At 50.2% G+C, this 27770-nt stretch overlaps 1 protein-coding gene across 2 annotated transcripts in view; it reads left to right on the top strand.

The window, feature by feature from the left end:
- Positions 1–24896, top strand: part of VWA5B1 (von Willebrand factor A domain containing 5B1) — a 59915-nt gene extending 35019 nt beyond the window's left edge. For both annotated transcript variants that reach the window (XM_019461612.2, XM_053898893.1), the window contains 14 exons: positions 353–463; positions 2374–2576; positions 3035–3149; positions 6418–6603; positions 8484–8667; positions 9617–9807; positions 13534–13735; positions 14207–14521; positions 16779–16916; positions 19356–19490; positions 21865–21939; positions 22816–22885; positions 23397–23514; positions 24390–24896. In XM_019461612.2, coding sequence (XP_019317157.2) covers positions 353–463; positions 2374–2576; positions 3035–3149; positions 6418–6603; positions 8484–8667; positions 9617–9807; positions 13534–13735; positions 14207–14521; positions 16779–16916; positions 19356–19490; positions 21865–21939; positions 22816–22885; positions 23397–23514; positions 24390–24896 — 2550 coding nt within the window. The remainder of the gene's footprint in view (positions 1–352; positions 464–2373; positions 2577–3034; positions 3150–6417; positions 6604–8483; positions 8668–9616; positions 9808–13533; positions 13736–14206; positions 14522–16778; positions 16917–19355; positions 19491–21864; positions 21940–22815; positions 22886–23396; positions 23515–24389) is intronic.
- Positions 24897–27770: the final 2874 nt, after the last annotated feature.

The following is a 27770-nucleotide window of genomic DNA, read 5'->3' as shown; positions in this document are numbered from 1 at the left end:
GTGCCTCCCTTAGACATTGATTTTGTTTTTGCAGAAGGGAATGGATATTCTCTGCTCTCCCCAACTCTCAGGGTCAGCAGGAGGTGAAAGGGAACTGGCAAATATAATAGAAGGACTTTGAGAAGTCAGGCTTGCTACACGGGTGAGAAGTTTTATGATGATGGCTTTGGTCCAGCCTCTGGTCTCCCTGTCAGCAAATTTCTAGATCTGAGGGAGAAGGCAATGTTGGGTGCAGGCGGGGGGTGGAAGGCCTGCCTGGAGGCCACTTCTGGCTGGGATGAGAACACTGGTGTGTGGTGGCAAAGGTCGTAGCTCCTTTCTGAATTCTGAACATCCCTTTCTTGCCTGCCAGGATGCCATGCTGGTGGCTCTTAAGAGCCTCATGCCGGCCTGCCTCTTCAATGTCATTGGGTTTGGATCCACATTTAAGACCCTCTTCCCTTCCAGCCAGACCTACAGTGAGGTAAGGAGGGGGAAGGGCTGGGTCCAGGAGTGGATGGGTGGTGAGGAGCAGAGGAAAAGAAGAAAAAGAAGGAGCAGGTAACCCTGAGGCCAGCCTCAGAAGCCATCCCTCACGTGGCACCTCAGTGATGCCCACAAGCAGAGAACCAGGGAGGCTATCTCTGGGTAGGCCGGTTTCTAACATCTCTTTTTTTTTTTTTTTTAGTTTATTTATTTTAAGAGAGAGAGAGAGAGAGAGATCATGCACACATGTGCATGAGTGGGAGAGGGGCAGAGAGAGAATGAGAGAGAGAGAATCCCAAGCAAGCTCCATGCTGGGCTCAATCCCACAACCATGAGATCATAACCTGAGATGACCTGAGCCAAAATCAAGAGCTGGACCCTCAACTGACTGAGCCACCCAGGCGCCCTGTCTCCTCTTGAAAATAAGGAATATTTTAGGCAAAGTGTAGGTGTGCACAAAGAGGGGATACAAGGAAGGGGTGGAGATAGGATATATCCTAGGCCTGCCACTCACTGAAGCCTCTGTTTCAAGAGAACGATGGACCCATGCAAGGTTGAGCTAAAGGAGGGAATGGAAAGGGGATTGTGGAGTGAATAGGTGGGGAGGTGGGCTAAGAATAGAACTCACAAGGTTCAAACTACAATTTAGAACAAGAGGGCTGGGGCCCCAGCAGCATGTTCAAAATTGGAGCATATCCTATCCAGACCTAGGAACAGGAAGAAAGAAAGTAAGGGAGGGAGAGGAGAGAGGAAGGAAGAACATTTTTCAGTGAAAAATAACTTTATGGGTTTTTAAAATATGTTTAAAAAATTATGTATTGATTGTCCCACAATTTCTAAATCTGGATAATCAAAAAGAAAAAAATCTAAATCTCCCATGATCACATCACAAAAAAAAAGAAAGACCACTGTTATAGGCTTAGTATAAAGCCTTCCAGACCTTGTTCTATGTATTTACACACATTTTTAATAAAGATAGGATTAGACCTGCCACAACACAACAGCCTATCATAAGCATATTTCCGTGCCAGTAAATATTAATCTGCAGCATAATTTAAATGGCTGCCTAGTATTTCACTACACAGGTAAATCAGGACTTACTTAAATAGATCCCTACATTTGGGCATTTAAATTGCTTCCATTTATTTTTCTATTCAGTCATCTTTGTAGCAAAGATTCTGCACCCATCCTTAATGATTCCCTTAGGATAAATCCTTAGTTCTGTTGGTTCAAAAGGGACATATACATTTCAAGACTTTTGCTATATGCCGTTACCCCAATCATGGGAGTTGAAAGAGCATCTTCATGAATCGGGAGCAGGACATCTGATGTCCAGTGAGAATCTGTTCCTGCTGCAGTGACATCCATCTGGTACAGCAGTCCTTGGCCAGTTGAGTTTCAAAGTATTGATCCAGGGGAAGGGGAATCTGAAGCCCACGTCAGGGTACTTTGATTTCCTCAAAGCACCATAGGGAGTTAGCATCCCAGGCAGGCCAGGACTCAAGTCTTGAGATTTCTAGTGTAATGTTCTTATATCACTACACCTCCTGCCTTGCTCATCAGAAAAGGACACCTCATTTGTGCTGAGCAGTTGGGGCTTGATATGCTACCTTTTAAGGGGTGTTTATATTTTTAATGAGGAACAAAGAAAGGAGAAAGGTAAGTTAACACACCATCAACAGCATTAGGGCACTGGTAGGGGGTGTTATTGGGCAGAATCACCCCAAATGAGTCGTCATCTATTCCTCCTGTGCACGGACAGGGTTGAAATTGGGAATATGAGTCAATCCAGCGAGACCCAACTAAGATCTAGGGAAACAAAGGACTTATCCTCCAGGGGGCTTGGAGTCTCAGAGCCATATGGTGATCCTGGGGACTACCTTCCCTGCCTGTGGCACTTCCCTGCAGGAGAGCGTGGCCATGGCCTGTGATAACATCCAGAGAATGCGGGCCGACATGGGTGGCACCAATATCCTCTCCCCACTCAAGTGGATCATCCGGCAGCCAGTGCACCGAGGCCACCCACGGATTCTCTTCCTGATCACGGACGGTGCCATCAACAACACCGGGAAGGTGCTAGAACTGGTGCGAAACCATGCCTTCTCCACCAGGTGGGCACAGGCTGAAGGTCTAGGGCTTGGTTATCCTGGGTGGCCCTGGGCGGGGGTGGCTGAACCAGGGCATCATGGAAAGTGCCAGAAGGGGAAGAGAGAACTCCCAATTCCTACAGTGCTTTGCGTCCAGGGTGGTGTAGCTGACTTCAGAGTTTGCCTTTTTGCCTCAAGAGTTCAGATGGAATGAGACGCCCACACCTCTGCTTCCAAAGGGCAGCCTCGTCAGAGGAAGTCCTTCCTGCTGCTTTGACTCTGTCCTGGGGTGGGGGTTGATGGGCTATTGTGAATGTCAGTGCCTGCTGCTGGACCTCTTCCTTCACCTTCACCCTCTGCCTGATGTTAGGACCAGCTCTGAGATAGCTCTGCCGGCTCATGCTCTGTCCCTTTCCCCACCAAAGGGACAAAGGTGGCACAGAGGACCAGAAGTAGCAGCCTCTCTCCTCCCCTTCTCCCAGGTGCTATAGCTTTGGAATTGGACCCAACGTGTGCCACAGACTGGTGAAAGGGTTGGCAACTGTGTCCAAGGGCAGTGCTGAGTTTCTGATGGAGGGAGAACGGCTGCAACCCAAGGTGGGCGACAGGGGCTCAGTCTCTTCTGGTGCTGGTACCTCAGGGGTGGAGCTGGAACTTCATTTCATCCAGGTCTGAGCTCCCCGCTAGGCCACACTACACCCCAGTGAGGATCAGAGAGGTGGAGGCCACAGAGCAGGTACCTTCTGGAGCTAGTCCAAGACACTAGATCCACTGGTCTCCAGTCACCGGATCTACGTGCTCCGTCCCCTGGCTGGGCAGGAGAGGGGCTTCTGAAAGAGTCACTGCCTCTATGGATACGAGTTGTGTTTGGGGTCATTTCTCACCACATTCCTGATGGTGACAAATGGTGGCTCAGAAGAAATCTAAAGGACCCAGAAATCAAGGGGATTATAGTCTTCTCTCCATTTTCTGCACAGTTGGCACAAATAACTCAACCCTTAGAAAAACCTGTGTCAGCCCAGGTCCTCCAGGAACCAGGGACAGCTCTGGAGTTAAGAGTGCAAGAGGTTCACTGGGGGATAATATCTATGAAAGAGGAAAGAGGAAGAAGCGGGACGGAGCACTCTTCAGCCCATGATGCATTTGCATGCCTGTGAAAGGGAGGAAGGGAAGCAGCATGGAGAAGGGAGAGCCTGACTGCAGGTCTGGCAAGGTCTCAGCAAGGACCCAACGGAGAGCTCTGGAGCAAAGATCTCCCATTAGGTAGTCAGATTAGGCTGAAACATCAGGTCCACCCTGCTCAGCCATTGCCTCGGGGCTTCCAGGCAGAAGTGTGGTCTTGGCTCAGAAGCTGGAGCATTACATCTGGAGACTATCACCTAACTTCATGCCTTGCTGCAAAGAACACAGTCTTCCTCCGAGGGAGATCTGGGAGTGCGCCTTTATGGCTGCCACAATCCCCAAATCATTTTTCTCCAGCTTTGCAGTACCTTTGAAGAAATCAGCCTAGCTGGTGCTAAACCACAGCTGTCGTTTTTGTTTGTTTTTTAATTTAATTTTTTTTTTAATTTACATCCAAATTAGTGAGCATATAGTGCAACAATGATTTCAGGAGTAGATTCCTTAGTGCCCCTTACCCATTTAGCCCATCCCCCCTCCCACAACTCCTCCAGCAACCCTCTGTTTGTTCTCCATATTTATGAGTCTCTTCTGTTTTGTCCCCCTCCCCATTTTTATATTATTTTTGTTTCCCTTCCCTTATGTTCATCTGTTTTGTCTCTTAAAGTCCTCATATGAGTGAAGTCATATGATTTTTGTCTGTCTCTGACTAATTTCACTTAGCGTAATCCCCTCCACTTCCATCCACCTAGTTGCAAATGGCAACTTTTCATTCTTTTTGATTGCCGAGTAATACTCCATTGTATATATATACCACATTTTCTTTATCCATTCATCCATCGATGGACATTTGGGCTCTTTCCACACTTTGGCTATTGTTGATAGTGCTGCTATAAACACGGGGGTACATGTGTCCCTTCGAAACAGCACACCTGTATCCCTTGGATAAATGCCTAGTAGTGCAATTGCTGGGTCGTAGGGTAGTTCTATTTTTAGTTTTTTGAGGAATCTCCATACTGTTTTCCAGAGTGGCTGTGCCAGCTTGCGTTCCCACCAACAATGCAAAAGAGATCCTCTTTCTCCACATCCTCGCCAACATCTGTTGTTGCCTGAGTTGTTAATGTTAGCCATTCTGACAGGTGTAAGGTGGTATCTCATTGTGGTTTTGATTTGTATTTCCCTGATGATGAGTAATGTTGAGCATTTTTTCATGTGTCGGTTGGCCATCTGGATGTCTTCTTTTGAGAAGTGTCTATTCATGTCTTTTGCCCGTTTCTTCACTGGATTATTTGTTTTTGGGGTGTTGAGTTTGATAAGTTCTTTATAGATTTTGGATACTAACCCTTTATCTCACATGTCATTTGCAAATATCTTCCCCCATTCTGTCAGTTGCCTTTTAGTTTTGCTGATTGTTTCCTTCGCTGTGCAGAAGCTTTTTATTTTGATGAGGTCCCAGTAGTTCATTTTTGCTTTTGTTTCCCTTGCCTCCAGAGACGTGTTGAGTAAGAAGTTGCTGCGACCAAGATCAAAGACGTTTTTGGCTACTTTCTCCTCGTGGATTTTGATGGCTTCCTGTCTTATGTTTAGGTCTTTCATCCATTTTGAGTTTATTTTTGTGTCTGGTGTAAGAAAGTGGTCCAGGTTCATTCTTCTGCATGTCGCTGTCCAGTTTTCCCAGCACCATTTGCTGAAGAGACTGTCTTTACTACAATGGATATTCTTTCCTGCTTTGTCAAAGATTAGTTGGTTGTATGTTTGTGGGTCCATTTCTGGGTTCTCTATTCTGTTCCAATGATCTGAGTGTCTGTTCTTATGCCAGTACCATACTGTCTTGATGGTTACAGCTTTGTAGTATAGCTTGAAGTCTGGGATTGTGATGCCTCCTGCTTTGGTTTTCTTTTTCAAGATTGCTTTGGCTATTCGGGGTCTTTTTTGGTTCCATACAAATTTTAGGATTATTTGTTCTAGCTCTGTGAAGAATGCCGGTGTTATTTTGATAGGGATTGCATTGAATATATAGATTGCTTTGGATAGTATCGACATTTTAACAATATTTGTTCTTCCTATCCAGGAGCATGGAACCTTTTTCCATTTAAAAAAAATTTAACATTTATTTACTTTTTGAGAGACAGAGAGAGACAAAGTGTGAGTGAGGGAGAGGCAAAGAGAGAGGGAATCCCAGATTCCAAAGCAGGCTCCAGGCTCTGAGCTCAACGCAGGGCTCGAACTTACAAACTGCAAGATCATGACCTGAGCTGAAGGCAGATGTTCAACTGACTGAGCCACCCAGGCCACCCCCATAGATGACATGTATTGAACATTTATCATGAGGCAGCTACTTCAAATCCAGTATCTTGGCTAATCCTCTCAATGACGTTGAGAGTTGAAAATTACTAACTCACTTTACCAGTAGGGAAACTGAGGCCCAGGGAGGCAAATTAACTTGCTCAAGATCACTCTCCAGTCCACACTTTGACACAAGCTTCCTGTGGGCCCTGGGCTAGTCACAACCTTACTTTGGGTCTTGGGTTTTCCCATTATAATATGCTAGGCTTAGAGGAGCATTCTGGTAGTCTAAGAAGCTCAGAGGCATGTTCACTGTTGGACAAGCCACCCAAAGCCCACTGTGTCTTCTCTGCTCACACCCTCTCGTGTTCATACCCACACGATCTTTGTGGGTGCTCCTCATATGTGCATGTCCCTGCTCACGCATGCCTCCAACCTGTGTTCTGACTCTGCCCAACAGATGATCAAATCCCTGAAGAAGGCTATGGCCCCAGTCCTGAGTGATGTAACTGTGGAGTGGGTCTTCCCTGAGACCACCGAGGTCCTAATCTCACCTGTCAGCACCAGCTGCCTCTTCCCTGGAGAGCGGCTGGTGGGGTATGGCATTGTGTGTGATGCCTCCTTATACATCTCCCATCCCAGATATGTAAGTATCCTAGACATTCCAGAACCTTGCCCACAACGCCATCCTTAGCTGGAAAGACTACTGGGAACTAGGAACTAATTGGATCTGGTGTTTACAGTTGTGGGGCATGGTGGCCAGGCCAAGGGCATGTGGTCATGATGACATTGCTTGGCTAAGTGCTGTCATCGCAATACGTGGTTCTTAAGATCCCCTGCAGCAGAAAACTTGGGGTAACGTCCTTAAAATGCAGACTCCAACCTCCAGCCTGGGCCTACTGAATCAGTCTTTGAGGGTAAGGCCTAGGAACCTATATTTTATATAATCTCCTCAAGGTGATTTTGATAAACAATTCATTTCAGAATAACTGCGTTCGGGTTTCTTTCCCCAAACACTCTATTCAGGTCATGTCTCCTCAGATGAGTTTCTGTTTTATTTACATGGATAATTCTCTTGTATGTGGTGACAGACGTGAGATAAAAGTGAGGAATGTCTGTAAGGAAGGTGGAGTTCATGTTAAAACGTGGGAGATTGCCCGAGAAGCTATTTCCCCATCCATCTTCCCTCTTTAGTGAGTCTCTCCTCTCCTGCTTGAAGAATTTGTCCTCTTGTTTTATTTTTAAGCAGGAGTCACAAACTCATTGCCTAGAGGGATTGTGCAGGTATAAAATGATTGAAATGAACTTATAAAAATAAAAGGGAAAATGCCATGAAGGATAGCAGTGATCACTGAGTCCATAGAAAGTCCATAAGGAGTGATAAGGAATATGGCAAATTGGACAGCATGCACCCATCTAAATTGGGTGGTCCCCTACCCATCTCTAACAAACTGTTCCCATGCAGGAATGTGGGCTCTGTGTTAAATGTGTTTTCAGTCTTACAAGAGAAGTTAGAATTTTATGTGCAATTTCCAGATTTTAGAATGTTATAGAATCTCCTAAGAATCGTGGTCAGGGTAATGGTTAATGTGTTGTGGAGAGCAGGGCATTCAAATGCAGGGAGAAGTTGGTCAGTCTTTGAACAGTATAGACCCTTCTCGGAGGTCTGGAGGCAGCAGATCACCAGCAGACCCTACCACTAGAAGGGACCATCAAATCCCTTCCCTTTCCTTACTCATGAGAATGGCAAAGTTTTCTCCCACTCTTACCAAGGCTGTTGGGTAAGAGTACCCTTGTATATCGTGGTGGAAACATGACTTTTCCCCCTGGAAAGCAATCTAGAAATACCTAATGAAATTTGAAATACATAACTTTTCAGCCCAGAAATCCCTCCTAAGAATCTAACACATAGAAATAAAAGTGATGTAATGGATTCGTGCCCAAGGGTTCACCGTAGCAATTTTTTATGGCGGCAAAAATAAATGGCCACAAAGTGAATGCTTAAAAATAAAGAGTGGGAGAATATTTATTCAGTTAATTGTTAAAAAGAATAGTTGATATGCAGGATTTCCAAAATGATTTAAGTGCAAAATTCAAGATACTGATAAATGTAAGTAATACAGTCCAGCTTTGGTAGAATAAAAGTGACCCTCCAAAGCCCTTATGTTTTATATATATATTTATATCATGGAGAATGGAATGGAAGGAACAGATGGTTCATTCTGTTAATTTTGATGACCTATTTGGAGACAGCAGTGGCATTTAGAATGACATTTTTAAACATGTTTCAATAAATAAGATAATTAAAAATATAAATAGTATAAATGATATGGAGAGCCAATGCCTTTCACCATCTCTTAAACAGAAGTCTGCCTAAACAAATCAAGCAAGCGAAAAGCTTTCCTGTTATTCCAGATCTTCAAAGATGGAATGTCCATCACCTCCTGTCACACGCTTGCTGCCCTGAACATGTTCTTTCCGACACCTAGCCTCACTCTCTGCCCTCTTCTCTCTCCCTCCCTCCAGGACAAAAGGAGACGATACAGCATGTTGCACTCTCAAGAGTCCAGCAGCTCTGTCTTCTACCACTCACAGGACGAGGGGCCCAGCCCAGACAGCAGGGACTGTGTCAGGGGCATGGGCGCACCCTGCAGCCCAAGGCAGCCCAAAGATGCCCAGCTGTCCACCGGAGACTCCATCGCCAATCTTGGTTAGCCTGTGCTCCACTCTCTCTTCCAGGGAGGCCATGGTTGCTACATTTTACTGAGCAGTTACTATGTGCTAAGCTGTTTTATACAAACAATCTCACTGCAGCTGTGCAGATGAGTACTGCTCTCCCTATCTGCAGATGATGAAACGGAGGCTTGGCGACTTTAAGCAATTTGGCCAAATCATGAAACTTGAAAGAGGGGGAGGGTACAAACAAAGGGTCTAAGAGCTGTCTGGACCCAAAGCTTCTTTATGGTGTTAATTTCTGGTCCTAGGTATTTATTTACTTACTTACTTACTTACTTACTTTGGTGGGGGGGCTCAGGTGAGCAAGGGTGGAGAGAGAGAGAATCACACGAGGGGCAGAGAAAGAGAAGGGATCACTTACTAAGGCTAGGCTACCCAGCACAGATCTGGGAAACAAAGATACCCCAAATGTGGACTCCTATCCTTCAGAAGCTCTCCACCTAGTGAAACAGATACAACTGGCCCTAACTCTGATAGAAGTAGAGTGACAGGGACCACAGGAAAGTTTAACAAGCTGTGAAGGTCCCAAGGAAAGACACATCGGTAGAGGATATCAACAAAGACATAATGAGGGCACTGATTCTTAGAAGCGGGAAGAGAGGAGATTCCAGGCAGCAGAAATGGACCTGAGATGTGGAAGTGTGACACCTAGAAAACACATACACAACTGATTACTCATCTGGCATATTTGGAGCACATAATACATTGAAAAAGGAGCAGAAAGGACAGTAGCTGGGTAGATGGATTGGGACCAGATTAGGCAAGGCTTTAAATGCCAGGTGAGCCGAGACACCTGCAAATCTTTCACCAGGCAAGAGGTAGAAAATGCAAGATGTTTCTAAGCAGGAAAGGAGCATACAAGCCCCTCTCTCCTTCCCCACTGTTCTCCACCCTGACGGCTCCCCTGTCACCACCCTACCCAGGTCTGGACTTCTCCCAGCGACGGCGGGCATATAGCACCAACCAGATCACCAACCACAAGCCTTCCCCAAGGGCCACCACAGCCAGCGACCCCACAGTGCCTGCCAGGAGATACCCACTGCGGAAAGCCAAGCCGCAGGATCTCACCAACCAGACCAGCACAGAGGCCTCGTGGTGGCAGATTGATCTGCAGGTACCGAGCAGGGCAAGTTGGAGCTGGGGGAGACCATAGATGGGGAGAGAACTGTGTGTCCTGCTTCAGCCACAAGGATGGGGCCTTTTCTGCCACATCCTATTCTGCCAAACAAGTCACTTCCTCTTCATTTTTCTGGATCTTCACCTGCCTGACCCCCTTTCTAATAATGGTACCCATTGGCCAGTGACATCACTCATTCCGTGTACACAAACACCTCCCAGCCAGCAGGGAGCATCGAGCGGGTGGGGGAGCTGACCGCCCCCACTCTGTATGGATGTGGAAATTGAGGGCCAGAAAGGTAAAGTGACTTATCCAGGGTCACATAGCCAGTCGGGGGACTGCGACCCAGGACCCTCTCCCTACAAAGCCCCTGCTTCCCTCCCTCCATCGCACTGCACCTTCTGCAAATCCCAAGTGTTGCACATTCACCCCTGGCAGAGATCATCACAGAGTTAGAGCCAGAGCAGGACCAGTCGCCCGCCATTCAGCTAGACCAGAGTGTCTCCACCTCAGCACTATGACACGATAATTCTTTGTGGCAGGTGCTGTCCTGTGTTTTGTAGAATGTTTGGCAGCAGCCCTGGCCTCTACCAACTGAAATGCACCCCCAATCACCATAACCAAAAGCAGTCACTGCCAAATCCCCCTGGGGAAGAGGGTAGAGTCACCAGAGAAACACTGTCTTAAACCAGCTTGGGGTTTCTTATTATCTGCATGCCTTTCTCCCATTTTCTTAGGAATGGGTTTCATGTAGCTTTGTCATCATTAGGTCCTGGTTCCATAAAAGCAGCCGTTAACTTCTCCCATGCCACCCACCGCCCCCTCCATCCCCGCCCCTCCGTAAGCTCCTGCCCTCCCCCCCGCCGGGGCAGAGACTCGGCCACCTAGGCCCTTCTCTGTGCTTAGCCAGTTGGAAGACACTACCCTTGGACTCAGGCAGACTCTGCTCCTTAAGGATGTTGCTTACCCTCTCTGAGCCCTGATTTTCCCTTCTGTGAAATGGGGAGAATAGCTTGTGCAGATGATTGAGCTAATAACAGCCATCAACAGATTTTTTTGAGAGCCAACTGTAGTGGAAGGCTCTTGCAGGCAATGGCTGATAAGAGATGAAGTGCCCTGGAGCAGCAGCTGGTATGCAGTAGGTGTCCCTTAGATGCACCTCTAGCTGGTGAGAGCTCTGGGCAGCTTAGCATCTGCTCCCTCCTGCTTGCTTCTGGCCCATCTTTGCTCGTCTCTCCCTGAGCCCCTGCTTGGCTTCTCCAGTCTGACTCTCCCCAACATGCTGGTACAAACGCACACACATGCATATGCAAGCACACACATGTACACACACCCTGCAGCCTCTGGCTGGGTGAAGGACTGCATCTTAGACCAATCTGTTACCATGGAAGCTGTAGCAGCGTCTGTTTCTTGCTGTGGCTGTGATGTTGGGGCAGGGGTGAGGGGAATCCCAGTCTGTCATGGGAGAGGGGGACTAAGGATCCCTTGGGACCCAGCAGCCCTGGGACCAGCTCCCATCAGGGCCATCCTAACAATGACCGACGGTCCTTTCCTTCTCCCACACCCTTGTACTGTCCCCAGCCCCAGAGGAGATGGGAAGGAGGATCCCGGCCCCTGCCCTAAGGAGTCCCCATCTAATGGAGAGGCACAGTCCTCTTCTCAGTAAATACTTGATAGAGATGAGGAAGATTCCATGGTTAACTGTTGGCCTTAAAACCTAAGAGGCGCTTTCTCTGTTTCACCTTGTAAGTGCCTTTGGCCCCTCCCAATCCGCTCCCCCTACCAAGCATAGCAAGTTTCCCAGACGCACAAAATTCATTTTTAATTAATACTCTTTAATTAGAGAAGTACTACACATTCAGAGTTTACAATAAAAACCCTCAAACAGTGCAGTCAGATATAAAGTAAAACTAAAATCAGCCCTTCCTTGTGCCCAAACCCACTGGATTTTCAGTGTTTCCTTTCAGAAATACTACAAAGACACACACACACATGTTTTGAAGAATCACATTATAAATCTCCAATCTATCCAATTATTATTGGATCTCTCCAAAGTCCATAAGTAAATCTCTGATTTACTTTGTTAACGTCTTTTTTTTTAAGTTTATTTATTTATTTTGAGGCAGAAAGAGAGAGAGAACGAGTGGAGGAGAGGGGGTGGGGACAGAGGATCTGAAGCGGGCTCTGTGCTGACAGCAGAGAGCCCAACATGGTGCTTAAACTTAGGAGCAGGGAAATCATGAGTCAAGCCGAAGTCGGGCGTTTAACTGGAAGAGCCATCCAGGTGCCCCTTTTTAATTCACTTTTCTGTATACAGTAAAGTGTACAATTCTTGGTGAATTGTTCTGTGACTTTTGACAAACGCATAGTCCTGTAACTATCTCCACAATCAAAATACCGAACAGTTGCAAGTTACTTTTTTAAAATATGTTTGATCTCGGACAGCTTCCCACGTTGGTAGGAAGAGATCTGCCACTTTGATTTCTGGGTTGTGTAGCGTTCCATTGTATGGATCGACCATAATAACTTATTTGTCAACCCCTATTGATGCACGTTTTTGACAGGGTCCAGATTTTTCACTTTTACAAGCAATACTGCAACAAATCTCCAGTACGTGCACGTAGATATCTGCATCCTTGTGTATTCCACAGAATTAAATTTCTGAAAATGGAATTGTTGGGTCAAAGGAGTCTGTGCACATTTCATGTTGATAGCACACTGCTAAAGGTTCCTCCCACAGGCGTGCACCAGTTTATACACACATCGACAGTCCAAGAGAGAGACCCTACCCTGTCTCCCCAATTAGCCACAATGTGCGTCATCAAATGTTTAAGTATTTGCCAATCTGGAAAACGGAAAAAAATCATAACTTATTTTAATTTAGAGCAATGCTCACGAAGCAGAACATTTCTTCATGGGTTTATTTGATACATTTTGAATTGCCTGTAGATACCCTGAACCCACATTCTACCTCTGCCCTCCTGCCCCAGTGATTTACAAGCACTTTTTCTTGAAAATGATCTTTGTCATGCATGTTGCAAATATATTTCCCAGTTTATCCCTTGCCTTTTGATGTTTTTTTTTTGTACTAGCACAAGAACAGACAGATTAAACGCACAAAACAGAAGAGAAAGTCCAGAAATAAAACCAAATGTACATGAGAGCTTTGACAGGAGAGAGGCAGGGAACTGATAAACCCTAGAAACTGAATGAATGGACCATATTCAGGAAGCAGTGTTGAGATCTGTACTACTCAGAAAATCAAGGAAAAGGCTGGTTTCTATTTCTTGACACCAAAATAAATTTCATGTGAATCAAAGATTTAAGCAAACAAAAATAAATCATAAAAATTCCAGAAGAGTTTTTCTGAGTGGGAAAGACCTTTTAAGCATGACATATGAGAAGACATAAGGAAAATGCTGATAATTTTAGCCTCCTCCCAACACACACACAAAGTTTTAAACTTTATGGCAAAAAAAAAAAAAAGTGGATTTAGAATATTATCCATGGTATGTGATTTTCCATGATTTTCCATGCTTTGGGCTTTATCCATGCTTTGGGATTGTTTGTGTTGATGGTTCCTCATGGGTAGTAGAGAGTAGGTAATTTGTCCTTGGGAACCGCAGGAGCTGAAGTGCCCAGGGAAAGAGCTGTGGCTAGGGGTGGAGGGAAGAGGGCAGCCACCAGGAGCTCAGCCTCCTCCCTTCCCTCTTGCACTCCTAGCCCTTGCTCAACAGCGGTCCGGACCTGAGCCAGGGCCCCAAACTCCGAGGCCCAGGTGCCCGCAGGCCGTCTCTGCTGCCCCAAGGCTGCCAGCCCAGCCTGCCCTCCAGCCAGGAGACCCAGACCTGGAGCCCCATGAAAGAGCCCGATCTTGGGTTTAACCTGAAGCCTGCTTCAGACAGCCGTAGCCCTGGGGATCTGGGTAAGTGCCTGCAGGGTCCAGGACCTGACTGGGGACAGGAAGGAATCCTTCACCTTCAGATGATAGGACTGATGGCAAATGCCTTCCTCTGTGCCCTTGAGGGAGAAGGATCCGATATTGCCCATCCCTGCCAGAGAACCTCACTCTCCCAATCAACCTAGCCCTTGGGCTGGCTGTGAGGATCCCAGATGTCCCTGAGGCTGCATTCTTGCCGCCCAAGTGTCCCCACACCATTCTATCTGGCCACCTCAAGTACTGGATTCCTGGGAGGTGGGTCTGCCCCATTTTGGGGAGAAGCCATACCCTCCAGCTGTCCGAGGGAAGGAATCCTGTGTTCCTTGAGGTGGGAAGGGTCGGGGGAAGACAGTACTTGCTTAGGGATGTCTGCGCCCTGGGGAGGAATGATGTCCCTAGGGACTGACCCTCCGTGCCCCAGCTCAGAGCACCACCTGCTTGTCCCTCCACTCGCAGAACCGTCCCATCACCCTTCCACCTTCGAGACCGAGACGTCCTCGGACTGGGAACCCCTGGCCGAGTCCGAGGATCGTGTCAGTCCCAGCAGGCCCCCTACCCCAGCCCCGGTGCTGGGCAAGGCCGTGGTCAAGGGCCTGCGCGACAGCCAACGTTTGCAGTGGGAAGTGAGCTTTGAGCTGGGGCCCCCCGGCCCGGAGAGGGGAGGGGCACACGAGGCCGACCTGTGGAGCGAGACCTTCCACCACCTGGCGGCCCGCGCCATCATCCGCGACTTCGAGCAGCTGGCGGAGCGCGAGAACGAGATCGAGCAAGGTGAGCCCCACGGCTTGCGCACTCCTATCTGCCCTCCCGGAGCCCCTCCTCTCAGCCCCGCCCAATGCCCATCCCACTCTTCCCACCATGATCCGCCCCCTCTCCGCAGCCCCGCCCAATGCCCATCCCACTCCTCCCACCATGATCCGCCCCCTCCCCGCAGCCCCGCCCAATGCCCATCCCACTCTTCCCACCATGATCCGCCCCCTCCCCGCAGCCCCGCCCAATGCCCATCCCACTCCTCCCACCATGATCCGCCCCCTCCCCGCAGCCCCGCCCAATGCCCACCCCACGCTTCCCACCATGATCCGCCCCCTCCCAGCTGTTGCGTTCCGCCCCCTCCCCACAGCCCCGCCCAATGCCCCGTCGCCCTCCCGGCCCACCCACCCGGAGATCTGCTCCCTTCCCCTGGCTTCAGGTGCCATTGTCTTCCCACAGCTGCCATTGTCTATGCTCCACCTCTTCTCCCTACACTGCAGCCTCCAAGTGCCTCTCCTCTCCCCCAACCCCCCAGCCCTCCCTCCACCTCCCCCCGCCCATACACACAGCCAGGTGTTCCATCCTCTCCTGATCAGCCCCCATCCCCCAGCCGCCTTCTCCTCCCCAGGGACCCTTCCACCCCTCTCACCCCCTCCAGTGATCCGTCCTTTCCTCTCTTTCCTTCTTCCCCTCTACTACAGGTCCCCCATTCCCCCTCACTCCCCACGGCTTCCCCTTACAGCGCCCCCTGTAGGGCTCCGGAGACAGAACGATGGAGCCAGCCCTGTCCCACCTGACCCGCTCCCCTGGGACGCACCTTCTTAGGGACCCCCCCCCCCAAACCCAGTCGGTCCACTCCCTCACTCATCAAGGCCATTTTATTGATTTTGGATCAGCGGGGGGCCAGGCTCGAGGCTGAACAGTGCGATGACCACCACAATTCCTACCCTTACTTACGAGTGCTTGATTGACAAGGACTCGCCAGGAAGCCGACATCAATCAAATAATTATACACACAATTAATTGAGTGCATTTGTCCTAAGTGCTATTAAGAAATACAGGGATCCAAGAAATCCTATAACGGGAAGAGAGGGGAGCTAATTTAGCTCAGGAAGTGGGACAAACTTTCCTAAGATGGTGACTCCTGGGATCAGGGTGGTGCACACTTAGAGAATAGATATAGATATAAATAGAGAATAGTACTTGTTTATAGGCTCATGCTTTGTTTATACAATAATGTATTACTTATATTTTATATTATTTGTACTTTCGTTTAATATATATCATCATTTTCTTTCCATGAGCACCTCACCTTACAGTTTACGAAACACTTGTACACCTTTTATCTCCTTGGATCCTCACACAGACAGCCCTCTGGAGGCAGCAAGCCAGAGACTGCTCACCTGTTCCATAGAAAGGGCTTGGGCTTTGGGGTCAGACCATCTTGGATTCAGATCCATCACTGACTCGCTGTGTGACCCTGTGTTCGCCCCTCTCCCTCTCTGGTTTTCATTCTTCTCGGCAAGATTGTCCCAATGGGCCAGACCAGGGGTCCCCACCCAGTCAGGGAAGCTGCAAAGTCCTGCTACAAAGTTTTTACCAGATAGCTGCAAAATGAAAATGGAAAATACAGACAACAGAAAGGTTTTGGGGTTTTTTTTTGAGATTTTATTTTTAAGTAATCCCTACACCCAACGTGGGGCTTGAACTCACAACCCGAAGATCAAGAGTCACATGCTCAGTAGACCAAACCAGACAGGCGCCCCTAGAGGATTTTTTTAATAATGCTGAAATTATTTAAGGAGTGTAACTATCTTTTTTGTCTTAAGACGTCTTAGCTCTTTGACATTAAAATGTCCTTTTAGGAAATGATGACAGAGGTTAATAATCTGGGGTGGGGGCTAAGGTCAAGGCATCCCCTCAATTTTAAGGGCTTATTTATTTATTCATTTATTTAAAGTTTATTTATTTTGAGAGAAGCAGTCCGAGTGGGGGAGGGACAGAGAGCGAGGAGAGGGGGAGAATCCCAAGCAGACTCCACGCTGCCAGCACAGAGCCCGATGAGGGGCTCAAACCCACGCAGCCGTTGAGATCATGACCTGAGCTGAGATCAAGAGTCAGACGCTTAACCAACTGAGCCACCCAGGCACCCCTGAAAGGCTTATTTAATCCCAAAGATGAGGACCACTGGTCTAGCCCTTCTTTTAGCTTCCAGAACTTCCGCGTCAAGGGGGACTTTCCGAGCCTGCACACTGACCCCCAACTTCTCCCTCTGCAGGGTCCAGCCGCCGCTACCAGGTAAACGCTGTGCACACCAGCAAGGCCTGCAACATCATCAGCAAATACACGGCCTTTGTTCCTGTGGACGTGAGCGAGAGCCGGTACCTGCCCACCGTGGTGGGGTACCCCAACTCTGGTAAGGCGGATGGGTGGCTGGGGCCTGCCTGAGGAACAAGCAGTGCCCCCCTTGGCTGGCAGAGGGGAACTGAGACACAAAGGAGCATAGGCCTACCAAGAGGAGTACAAGGAATGACCTAGAAGCAAAAGGGGCCCCTGGCAGATGACTTGGTCACCATAGGGTGGGGGGCGCATGAGCCCCCTTCCCACTGCTCTGCAGAAGGCCATGAAACCACCCCACTCCCTTTTACCCACCAAGTGAATATGATTTTATTGTATTTTTCCAACTGGAACAATGTGTGCTCACTGGAGAAAGTTCCAAAATACAGAAAGACCTAAAATAAATAAAAGTGCTTGGAACTGACAGTCCTCCAGAAATGAGTACTAATTACTTCCTTGGTGTGACCATCCTTCCAGACTTCTATGAATATCTACATGTAGCGAAATCAAAAGACAGATAATTTTTTCATGAATTGGATCATACCAATATGCGCTACATTTTCCAAACTATGGGTGTAGAAAATATCTTTCCACGAAGCTGAATCTACATCACCATTTTAATACCTGCAGGGTTTTCTACTTTCATCATTGTAACAGCCAGTTAGACAGCGTCCCAAAGCACTTTACAGCAAATGACTTAATTCTCAAAACAGCGCTGCAACCCAGATGCTGTTATGAGCCCCCCCCCCCCCACTTTACAGATGGGAAGACAGAGGCAGAGGGAGTTAAGTTACTTGCCCAAGGTCACACAGCAGGGAGGGGCAGAGCCAGGCTTTGAATCCCAACCATCTGCCTCCAGCACGTGTTCCCTCCTGCTCCTCTCCGCCGCCTCTTAAGGTTTATCAGAACCTATTTCACCAGCCCTGTGTTATTAGACCTTCAGTTTAACCCCCTTTTGATTATGGTAAATTACAGTGCAAAAAACATCTTTATGCCCCTGTCTGGTTATCTCCTTGGGGCCAATTAACTCTCAGAAGTAAGAGTGCACATCCAAAGTTCTGCCCGTTGAAAACTGTGATGTATTGTGCAAAATTGACCCTGCCCAGAGGTTGTTCAGAAATCTCCCTTCCCCAACACTGCATGCTGCTTATCTTTCTAAATGCTGCCAGGCTCATAGACAAGGAAAGATTCTCTCTTCGGGGAATTATTCTAGGTTTTTTGGTTTTTGGTTTTTGGTTTTTGTTTTTGTTTTTGTTTTTTTCTTGGTGAGTTACTCTCCATAGGGGCATAAACTATATGTACTTTTTCTTTCCTATATTTCATTTTCCCGTCCGCTGCAGCTCCATTTTCTTTTTTTCTTTCTTTTTTGTTTCCTTTAGCAAACCTCCTGAAAGAATGTTTGAAAACAAAATGTGCCTCTCCTCATTTCTCCTGTGCACCCCCCCCACCCCACTCCCCCTGCTGTTTTTCATCTGTGGTACCAAAATAATCAATGACCCGTTCCCTCTTTCAGATGTCTCATTTCAGGTTCTGGCCAGAAGCCCAGGCTGTTCCTCCACTGGGCATTCTCATTCACGGGGCTTTTGTCATCCTGAATGACATTCAGGATGTCTCTCCCTCCCCTCCCATCTCAGACTGTCCTCCTAGTGTCTGTAGCCCACAGCCTGTAAGGTTTGGGGACCTGGCCCACGTCTTAACCCAAGTCCCCCAGCCCCTTAAGACCTGGATCAGTACCTCCCAAAGTGTGCTCCAGGAAATCAGTACCCTAGTTCCATGTGCCGTTCATGGCCATTCAGCACAAAACTAGGAAGTACTAGTTAGGAAATACATTTAGGAACCACTGGATTAAGCTCGGAACTTTTGATTGCAGAACTTGTCAGAGCCTTTTTTAGTACGTTAATCTACATCAGGAGGCTCAGAGAATGGACTGCAGTTTGCATCTTCTAAACTTACCTCCCCATAGAACTCCTTGGTATTTTTTAAGACATAATTTACAGACTAGTGTTCTCCAAAAGTGGGGTTCCCCAAAACATACTCGAGGGTGCTATAGTTTCATCTGTCTTCTACCCATCCCCCATTGGTGGGGCCCTAGGACTTCAGGGGCCTTCCCTGTGGGAGAGGAACTGGGACCTCAGTCTCTGGGACAGTAAACTAAGAGAGAAGGAAAATGGGGTGTTCCTGAGAAAACAAGCCTTTTAACTAACTAGAAAACATTGCTGCTTTCTGAATGCTAGCTCAGCAATAGCATGTACCCAGCAAGGTTATTATCCCCATTTTCTAGATAAGAAAACTGAGGCACAGAGTGGTGAGCACCCCATCCAGCTGCTAAGAGATGGGGCTGAGGTTCAAATCCAGGTCATTCTGGCTCCAAAGCTCACGGTCTTGCCTTGTAAAATGTCTCTCTGCCTTTGGATAAGTGACAGACTGAAGCCAGAATCATTCCCGCTAGCCTCGGGGGAGAGGCAAAGGACTGACACAACGGTACCCATCTGACCCCCTTCTCCTTGTCCTCGTGAAGGTGCTGCATGGCGGATGGTCAGCTCTCAGGTCCTGACCCGACAGTGGAGGGGAACCTCTGCCGGCTTCAGACGGTCCCAGACCCTCCTCGGGGACTACTCGGCGGCAGCAGGAGATGGCAAATTCCAGAACCTAAGTAAGAGCTGCCTCAGGCGTGCTCTGAAGCCTGGGCCCCGTGTCCAAGGCCGCGGAGGCCAGTCTCTGAGTCTGCACTCTGGGTCCTCACAGGGCCTGGGTGGGGCCAGGCCTCCTGGGCTCCCCGAGGCTCAGCATGGCCCAAGCATGCCACCATCAACACAGCCTCGCGGAGCGAGCTGCGGGGCACCTGCACGCCCGCGCCATCCCTCCACGTCTCCCCCTTCACTGTTTGCCAAGCCGGTGGCTGTTCTCTGACTCCAGTCTCCCGAGTCCTCCCAGGCAGCAAATGCCAAGACAGCTAACAAACCAGGGGGAAAGCCAGGAACAAAGAGGCAGTTTCATCTGGTTGGGTCCTACCATCTGCTTCTGTCAGGATTCCCAAAGCTTCCTTTCTGCCTTCGCCTGATTTCCTTGTGCCTACAGCTTGGGTCCTTAAACATTCATGATTCGACCCTTTTGTGACCTTGCACTAATTCACGGGATCGCTTTCACCCTGCATGTCTTGAATGTACGTGCGTCCTTTGGTCCCTCCAAAGACAGCTTAACTGCTGCACTGGTCCTAACCCTTTCCTTCGTGCCCTCTCATGTTCAGTGAGGATGTCCTGCCTTCTTCTGTGCATGGGAAGGACGTCAGAAGTCCCACCTGACCACTAGGCCAGGCACCCAGATCCTGATTGTTTTTTACCTGAGAGACTAGAAAGTCCTTACAGACATTGGTGGGTTAAAAAAGGAACAGTGTGTGAGGGGTAGAAGAGAGTGTAACTCCAGAATTAAAAAGCTCTGCCATTTCTTTGGTCCCTCAGAGCCTCCAAAACTGGGGGGAGCATGCTGTAACCCCTGAACCAAGCCGGGCTTCCAGTCTAGAGGAAATTTCTGTCTACCTTTTCATTTCTCCGTAGCTCAGTTCTTGGTGGCCCATGGCTTCCTTCAAAATCACAAATCCCTTCTTTTCTCTTTTTTTTTTAATTTTATATGTTTTTAAGTTTATTTTTGAGAGAGAGAGAGAGAGAGAGAGCGTGAGCAGAAGAGGGGCGGGGGGGGGGGGTGGAGAGAGAGAGAGAGAGAGAGAGAGAGAGAGAGACAGAGACTCCCAAGCAGGCTCCATGCTGTCAGCACAGAGCTGGATGCGGGGCTCGATCCCATGAACTGGGAGATCATGACTGGAGCCAAAATCCAGAATCAGACACTTAACTGGCTGAGCCATCAGGCGCCCCACAAATACCTTCCTTTCAGTTGACCTCTGATTCACACCCAAGTGTCTATAACTTCTACACTCTGACTCTATCCCAAGCCCTTTCCCTCCCCAAGGATGACAATGGCTGACATTTCCTGAGAACTTTCTGTGTGCTGGCCCCTGTTCTAATTATCTGACACGGTTTCTCTTCCTCATTGAGAAATGAGGAAACTGAGGCTCAGAGGAGTTAAGTGACTTACTCAATATCACACAGCTGGGAGAGCCGGGACTTGAACCCAGGCAGTGTCTGGCTCCAGAGCCATGAGGCTAACTGCCATGTTGCCTCCCAGTGCCTCCGTCACTCAGGCGTTCAGTCACTGGTGCACTGTTGTGCTATTCCCGCACCCCCAGCGATAAACGGATCTTCCTGGCCCTCACAGAGCCACTAATGGCCTCCTAGGGAACATAGAGGCTTTGATAAACATTTATGCATGAAGCTTTTTCCATATTTTGGAAATTCCCTTATGGTATATTGCCCATCGCTGTCCAGCCCTTGAAACAATCATAAGAATAAGCACCGTGAGTATGCATTTTGAACCAGCTATGTTCAGTTATTATCCCCATTTTACAGATGGGGAAACTGAGGCTCAGAGCCCTCTGACAAGTTAGTGCCATGTTCTCGTGCCTTCTGGAGAGCTGGCAGGAGCCCCTTCTCAGTGAGGCACAGACCTGGTGAGCGAATGCCCACCTCGCCCCCCACCCTCAGACCCCCGGGCTGCTTGCATTTCTCTGCTGGGTCTGAGCTCAGGGCTTTATTGAGCACTTACCATGGGCCAGGCACCCGGCACTGTCATCTGTGTATTGTCTCCCTTGATCCCTAAGACAACACTGCGAGGTAGATACTATTATCCTCAATTTGCGACCTCAGTTTATAAAGGAAGTAGCTTTCCCAAGGTCACACAGCTAGTCAATGGTTGAGTTGGGATTTGAACCCAGGCTTCTCTGACTCTTACGGTGGAGCAATGGTGTTATCTTTGGAAGACGAAGGACCATAAAACAGGGATGGAAACCCTGGCCTTGTTCGTCCAACTTACCCCCAGGGACTGTGAATTCTTGCCCTCGCTTTCCTTGGGGGGCAGGAGAGGTGGGGAAAGGGAGGGCCCAGGGGGCTCAGGCCTCACCGGTTCCTCTGTTGTAGATGTGGAGGAAAGCCCCAGTGCGCCCTTCAGAGAGACCACATCCCCGGGCCGCGAAAAGTATGCCGCTTCGGAAGGTGAGTAGGCAGTCAGCTGACTCTCTCTTTCATTAAGATAGTGGAGTGATTGATCCTTGAGCCAGGAGAGTGTTAGCCCTACAAAGTCTTTGGTGGTTTATTTATTCCTCAAAATGCCCCTGTGTGAGATAAATAGGAGTATCCTTAATTGAAAGACATGGAAACTAAGATTCAGAGAGGTGAAGTGACTTCCCCAAGGTCACACAGCAAGTTAGTGACAACACGAGGCCTGGAATCAGACCTCCCAATTCCCAGCGGAGGGAGCATTCTAGCACCTAACTCTGTTTAGAATCCTCCAGCAATATGCCAGGGAAGGAAGCTCAGTGTCCCCACTCGGGGGTGAGGGGGGCTGATGAGAAACTGTCACTGCCCCCACGGGTAACCTTCCAGAAGATACCAGCGGCCGCCAGCCAAGGAAACTTGGAGGCCTATTTCTTATATGTGGACACACGTTTCACCCTTCCCCACACCACCTGGGTCAAAAACAGCCTAATGAGGGGCGCCTGGGTGGCTCAGTCGTTTGAGCGTCCGACTTCAGCTCAGGTCATGATCTCATGGTCTGTGAGTTCAAGCCCCGCATCAGGCTCTGTGCTGACAGCTCAGAGCCTGGAGCCTGCTTCAGATTCTGTGTCTCCCTCTCTCTCTGCCTCTCCCCCACTCATGCTCTGTCTCTCTCTGTCTCAAAAATAAAGATAAACATTAAAAAAAGTTTTTAATAAATAAATAAATAAATAAAAACAGCCTAATGATCAGCGTGGATCCCTAGGGACCTAGGCAGGACCCTGCCCCGTTCTGGGTTGCTGTTTCCCAGCTGGGGAGTGAGCCATTGGACAGGGTCATCTGTCAGGTCCCAACTGTCATTCTGTGGCTCTCCAGGTCCCCTGCGCAGTCTGGCCACCAATACCCTGTCTTCCTTGAAGGCCTCAGAGAGTCTCTTTGGATCCAGGTACGTGGGATCAGCTTCCCTGTGGCCACCCCTAGTGTGAAAGGCAGAAAGCAGGCCCAGCCTGACATTTAGACAAAAACGAACAATCCGAAAGGGATCCAGGAGGCTCCCTACCCAGAAATATCACCATCTTCCCGTCATCACACAGCAGAAGCCCCCACACGTCCATGGTCTCTATGCAGGTGCAAATCCCCTGGGAGGGCTGCCCCAAGACTCTCTGACCCCCAGGGCTGAAAGGAATACATGATCAGAAGAGGGTCAAAAAAAGAATACGGGACGTTCCTTGTCCAGGCTGCCGCTAACTCACTGAATGTCTCGGGAAATGCAAACCTCCCTCCCTGGGCCTCAGTTTCCCCAGCTGTCAAATGAGGAGGTCGGAGGAAACCATCTGTCACATTCTTTCTGGCCCTGACTTTCAGAAGCTGCTGAGTGAGCACGGGGGGAGGGGGGAGATTCCCAGGGACACCATGGGGGCAGCTACGGCCACCTGTCCCCGGTTCCCCCCACACAGGCTGAATCTGCACAAGTCCAGGCTGCTGACTCGAGCAGCCAAGGGCTTCCTGAGCAAGCCACTGACCAAGGCTCCGGAGCCAACCCCAGGGAGCCAGAACTTCGACTACATTCCGCTGGTGAGTGGCCCCAGACCCCAGACCTCAGCCCCCCACACTCCCCGAGGGGCCTTCCTGTGAGCCTCCTGCCCACCCCTCCCCCTTCACAAAGGGAAGAAGACCTACACCTTCCCACCCAAGTAGCCAACAGGGAAAGGGCCTGGGGCCCTCGGAGTGTCGCTCGAATCCAGCACCAGCATCGTGAACATTCTTTGCAATCCGCTGTCTTTGCTTTAAAAATTCACGGGAATTTTGCATTCTACTCCACCACCTATGTGTGTTTATTTTTCAAGACATAAAAATAAGCCTTGGAATAGCTCACAAGTGAGTAACATTAACACCCCAGGGACACGCGATGTGTTTAGTAAGCGGCTCTGCAGACAGCCCGGCGTGTTGCGGGCAGGGTGAGGTGCCCAGGTCTGGCGGGGGCGTCTCTGAATTGAGGAACAAAGGGGCCTGGCCCCAGCATATCTGGGGATCAGAGGGTGCTGGGAGACGGACGCGGTGTGAGCTTTTCACCGCACAGACCCAGTCCCTACACTCCTGAGGCATAGTGTCACTTTGAATTTCCAAATATCCTGAGCAGCACAGCACTGTGCTTACAGTAAGTATTTGTTGAGCCAGGCACAGTGCTAGACCCTGGGAGACAACCTTGAACTGGATGAACAGAGTCCCTAAGTTCATGGCACTAAGTGTCTTGTGGGGACACAGACCAGGAACCAGGCAATCCTGAGAGGCTTAATTGGCCTGGGTACCCCTCAAGTCTCCCAGGCAGGAGGGGCAGGCTGGGGGGGGGGGGATGAACGGGCGGGCGGTGTGGACCCAGGCTTTTGCCCGGCCCGGGGCTGCACAGGCTGAAAAGTTTGAGGCCCACTGAGGGGCTCCCCCCCACACAGGTGTCTCTGCAGCTGGCCTCCGGAGCCTTCCTGCTCAACCAAGCCTTCTGCGAGGCCATCCACGTCCCCATGGAGAAGCTCAAGTGGACCTCACCCTTCACCTGCCACCGAGTGCCCCTCACCCGCCAGCCCGAGCCCAAGACCCCAAGTCCCCAGCTGTGCACCGCCGGCCCCTCGGCCCGGCACCCCTCCTGTGATGGCTTCTCCCCAGAGCCTCCGGCGGGGGGCAAGCCAGGCTGGGAGACCAGGGCTGCGATCGAACACACAGGGAAGCTTTGGGCTACGGTGGTGGCACTGGCGTGGCTGGAGCACAGCTCGGCCTCCTACTTTGTAGAGTGGGAGCTGGTGGCCGCCAAAGCCAACTCGTGGCTGGAACAGCAGGAAGTGCCCGAGGGCCGCACGCGGGGCACGCTCAAGGCGGCCGCCCGCCAGCTGTTCGTGCTCCTGCGGCATTGGGACGAGAATCTGGAGTTCGATATGCTTTGCTATAACCCAAATTATGTGTAGTGGGGGGTGGGGGGGGGTGGGAGGAGAGGGAGGGGACCATTTGGGCCTGGGTGGGGGGAGATTTTGAAGCTACAGCCAATATATCGGCTGCTAGAAAGAGCCCTGGACTGGCAGCCGGGAGGCCTGAGTTCAATCCCAACTTTGCTACCACCTAGCTGTGCAACTTTAGGCCGGCCCCTGCCCCCTGTCTGGGCCTCAGTTTCCCCACCTGTAAAATAAGCGTGTGAGGTGAGGGAGGTGGACTAGATCTCTAGAAGCTCTGGAGGTTCCTTTCTGCTGGACATCCAGGGAGCCGTGGGTGGGGAGAGAGAAAATACAGTTTAAACCCAAGTTCTCCTGGAGGAGAGTCACGTAGGCAAAGCCCCCCACCCCCGCCAAATAAAAGGGTGGATGAGCGAACCCAAAGGCTGCCAGTAACCAGAACTGCAAGCCTCATCTAAGCACGAGGAGACCACCTCTGCTCGCTCCACAGTGACGGTCCAGGACCCCTAAATCCCAAAATCCCACCTACAGACCGACTGGAGAACCATCCTTCCCAACACGTTACAAAAGAGTCGGTTGGGGGCCTTTTCCCTGGGCTAGGAAGCCCTCGGTCTTTTTTAGTTTGCAGATTTACTGTGACTTCCTATCTAAGGAGAGGAGGCAGGGAAGATAAGGGGAGACCCCCTATGAGCTGAGGTGTTGAAACGAAGCTTCACTGTGGGCAAAAATAGTCCCAAAAGAATAGACATGCTGGCAGAAGTCAGAGGAGAAACCAGGCGACCCCTGAAGTCATTTGCACACTTTCCAGAATTGTGCGAGGCGAACTCAGCTTGCCCTGAGGGGCTAGAGGGACCCCCGTGTTGGCTGCACCGGGGGGCAGTTGGGACCTTCTCCAGCCACACCACTGTGGGGGAGAGGGGCCCCCTTTGCACAGAGAACCAGTGCTCAGCTGCCATGCCTTTGGGGCCACCAGCTCCAGCGGGGAGGGGAGATTAATTCAAAGACAGGGAAGGCTTGAATTGTAAAGCAGACAGCCCCTGGGGACTTCCCTGTCTCCGGCCCACCTGTGACACCATGTGGTGGCGGGCCTGTGGCCGCCTCAGGTTCCCTGGGGGCTGGTCCCAGTCATCTCTGCCCCGAAGACTCCCTTGGAAGTCCACCAGCTTGAGACCCCAGGCTGAACCCACAGGCCCCCCTCCCTAAGGCCTTAATGTCTCCATCAGCTGTCCCTTCAGGCCCCATGGCCCCGGCACAAAGCCCCCTCAGGGAGGTCTGGAGGTCCCCACGGAGCAAACTGACCTGTGGAGGAAAGGAGCCATGGGCTCTGGCACAAGTCCCGGCCTCACGAAGCCTCCAGAAATGCCCGGTCTGCAGCAGGGGCTGAGGGAGAGAGGGCGTCCAGCAGAATGCCCTTCGGGCATGGAGAAGAGGAGTCCCCACTGGATGTGCCCCTTGTGCAGCCCGCCCTTGAGCAGAGCTCTGCCCTGGCCTTCTGCTGAGGCTCCAAAAAGCAGGCAATCGATCTATCCCCAGGGGAGGGAAGGGGCTGGAGGCTTCATATAAAGTCCCGCCTGCTGCCCGGCCCACTGTTCTGCTTCCGAATCACCCTCTGGGGAGGAACCAAGCCGGGCAGTCACCAACACCGTGGCCACCACGACCCCAGCTGGGGCAGGGTGACCGTCTGGGGTGTTGGCTTAAAATCAGTGCCACTGAGAGGGACAAGGGTCTTAGGCTCTCGTGCCCAAGGCCTCAAGCAGGTGTAAGGACAGCGTTATCTCCCTACACACACCCCTGCCCAAAAGTAGTGGTTCTGCAGCCGGCAGCCAGCAGCCAGCAGCCCAGCTTCAGGGTCAGGAGAGAGGAGTGTGACATCCCCCTTTGGCTCACCATGAATGGAAACAACAGTCAGGCTGAGAGTGCAAACTCCTGGCACCAGTTTGGGCAACGGCTTCCCCGTGCTGGGTGCCCTAGAGCTGGGAGGCTCCCCCGTGCTCGGACGTTCCCAGATTTTCTGCCTCTGAGATGTTTCCCTCTTAGCGACCGTGGACTTGCTCTCATTATCTGTGTGATCTTGAGCCAGTGGCATGGGCTTCCTGGGCCTCCTCCCTCCTCTTACACAGTGAGGTTGGACTGGGCTGTCTGGCCTCGTGATTCACCTGATTCTGGGCCTCCAGGCTCAGTGTGGACAATGAACAGGTTCGAGGTGGCCCAGTGTGGAACTGAAAGGGGTAATCGAGCACCCAGCAAGGTGGTGGGTGGACCACCCCCTTCTCCGGGGAACGTCCTCAGTTCCTACTCCTCTAGCGGCTGCTGGGGCTCCAGGCAATTTTGATGCATAAGCAAATTGCTGACCTCTGACCCCCTGGCTCTCCTGCCCAGCACCCAAAGGTGCAAAGGGACAAACTCTCATTGATTGCAAATAACCCAAGGGCTCTGAGGGACATCTGGAAAAGACATTTTTTTTTAAAACCTTCAGAGGCATTGAGATGGCATGTTTCTCTAGAATCTGCCCCTAGGATTGCCAAGCAGAGAACCGAAGGGACTCGCTTTAAGGAAAAGTTAAGAACGTTAGGTAATTAGCACAGGCGCGGAAGCTAAGACGGTTCCAGAAATTCTCAAGGAGGGAAACATCATCCCTGCACTTGGGATTAACTTGGATTAACCTGGATCCTTTGTTAAACTAACCCTTGCATTCTAGGTCACGGAAAGAAACGTTTGTGCCCTGCCTGGCTGGGGAATCAGGAGACTACAAATGCCTAGTGGTACTGACCAGCGAAGGCTGGACACTTCAGTGGGGAGAACGCTGAGGAGAGTGGGGGATTTCAGTGCTGGTCTAAACTCCACCAGCGTGCTGTGTGACTTCCGGCAAGTTGCTTGCTTTCTCTGGGCCCT

The sequence above is a fragment of the Panthera pardus genome, unplaced genomic scaffold (assembly GCF_024362965.1).
Source record: "Panthera pardus isolate Hobbes unplaced genomic scaffold, ASM2436296v1 HiC_scaffold_11, whole genome shotgun sequence".
In the NCBI taxonomy this organism is placed as follows: domain Eukaryota; kingdom Metazoa; phylum Chordata; class Mammalia; order Carnivora; family Felidae; genus Panthera; species Panthera pardus.
This window is presented reverse-complemented; position numbering and strand designations above follow the sequence as displayed.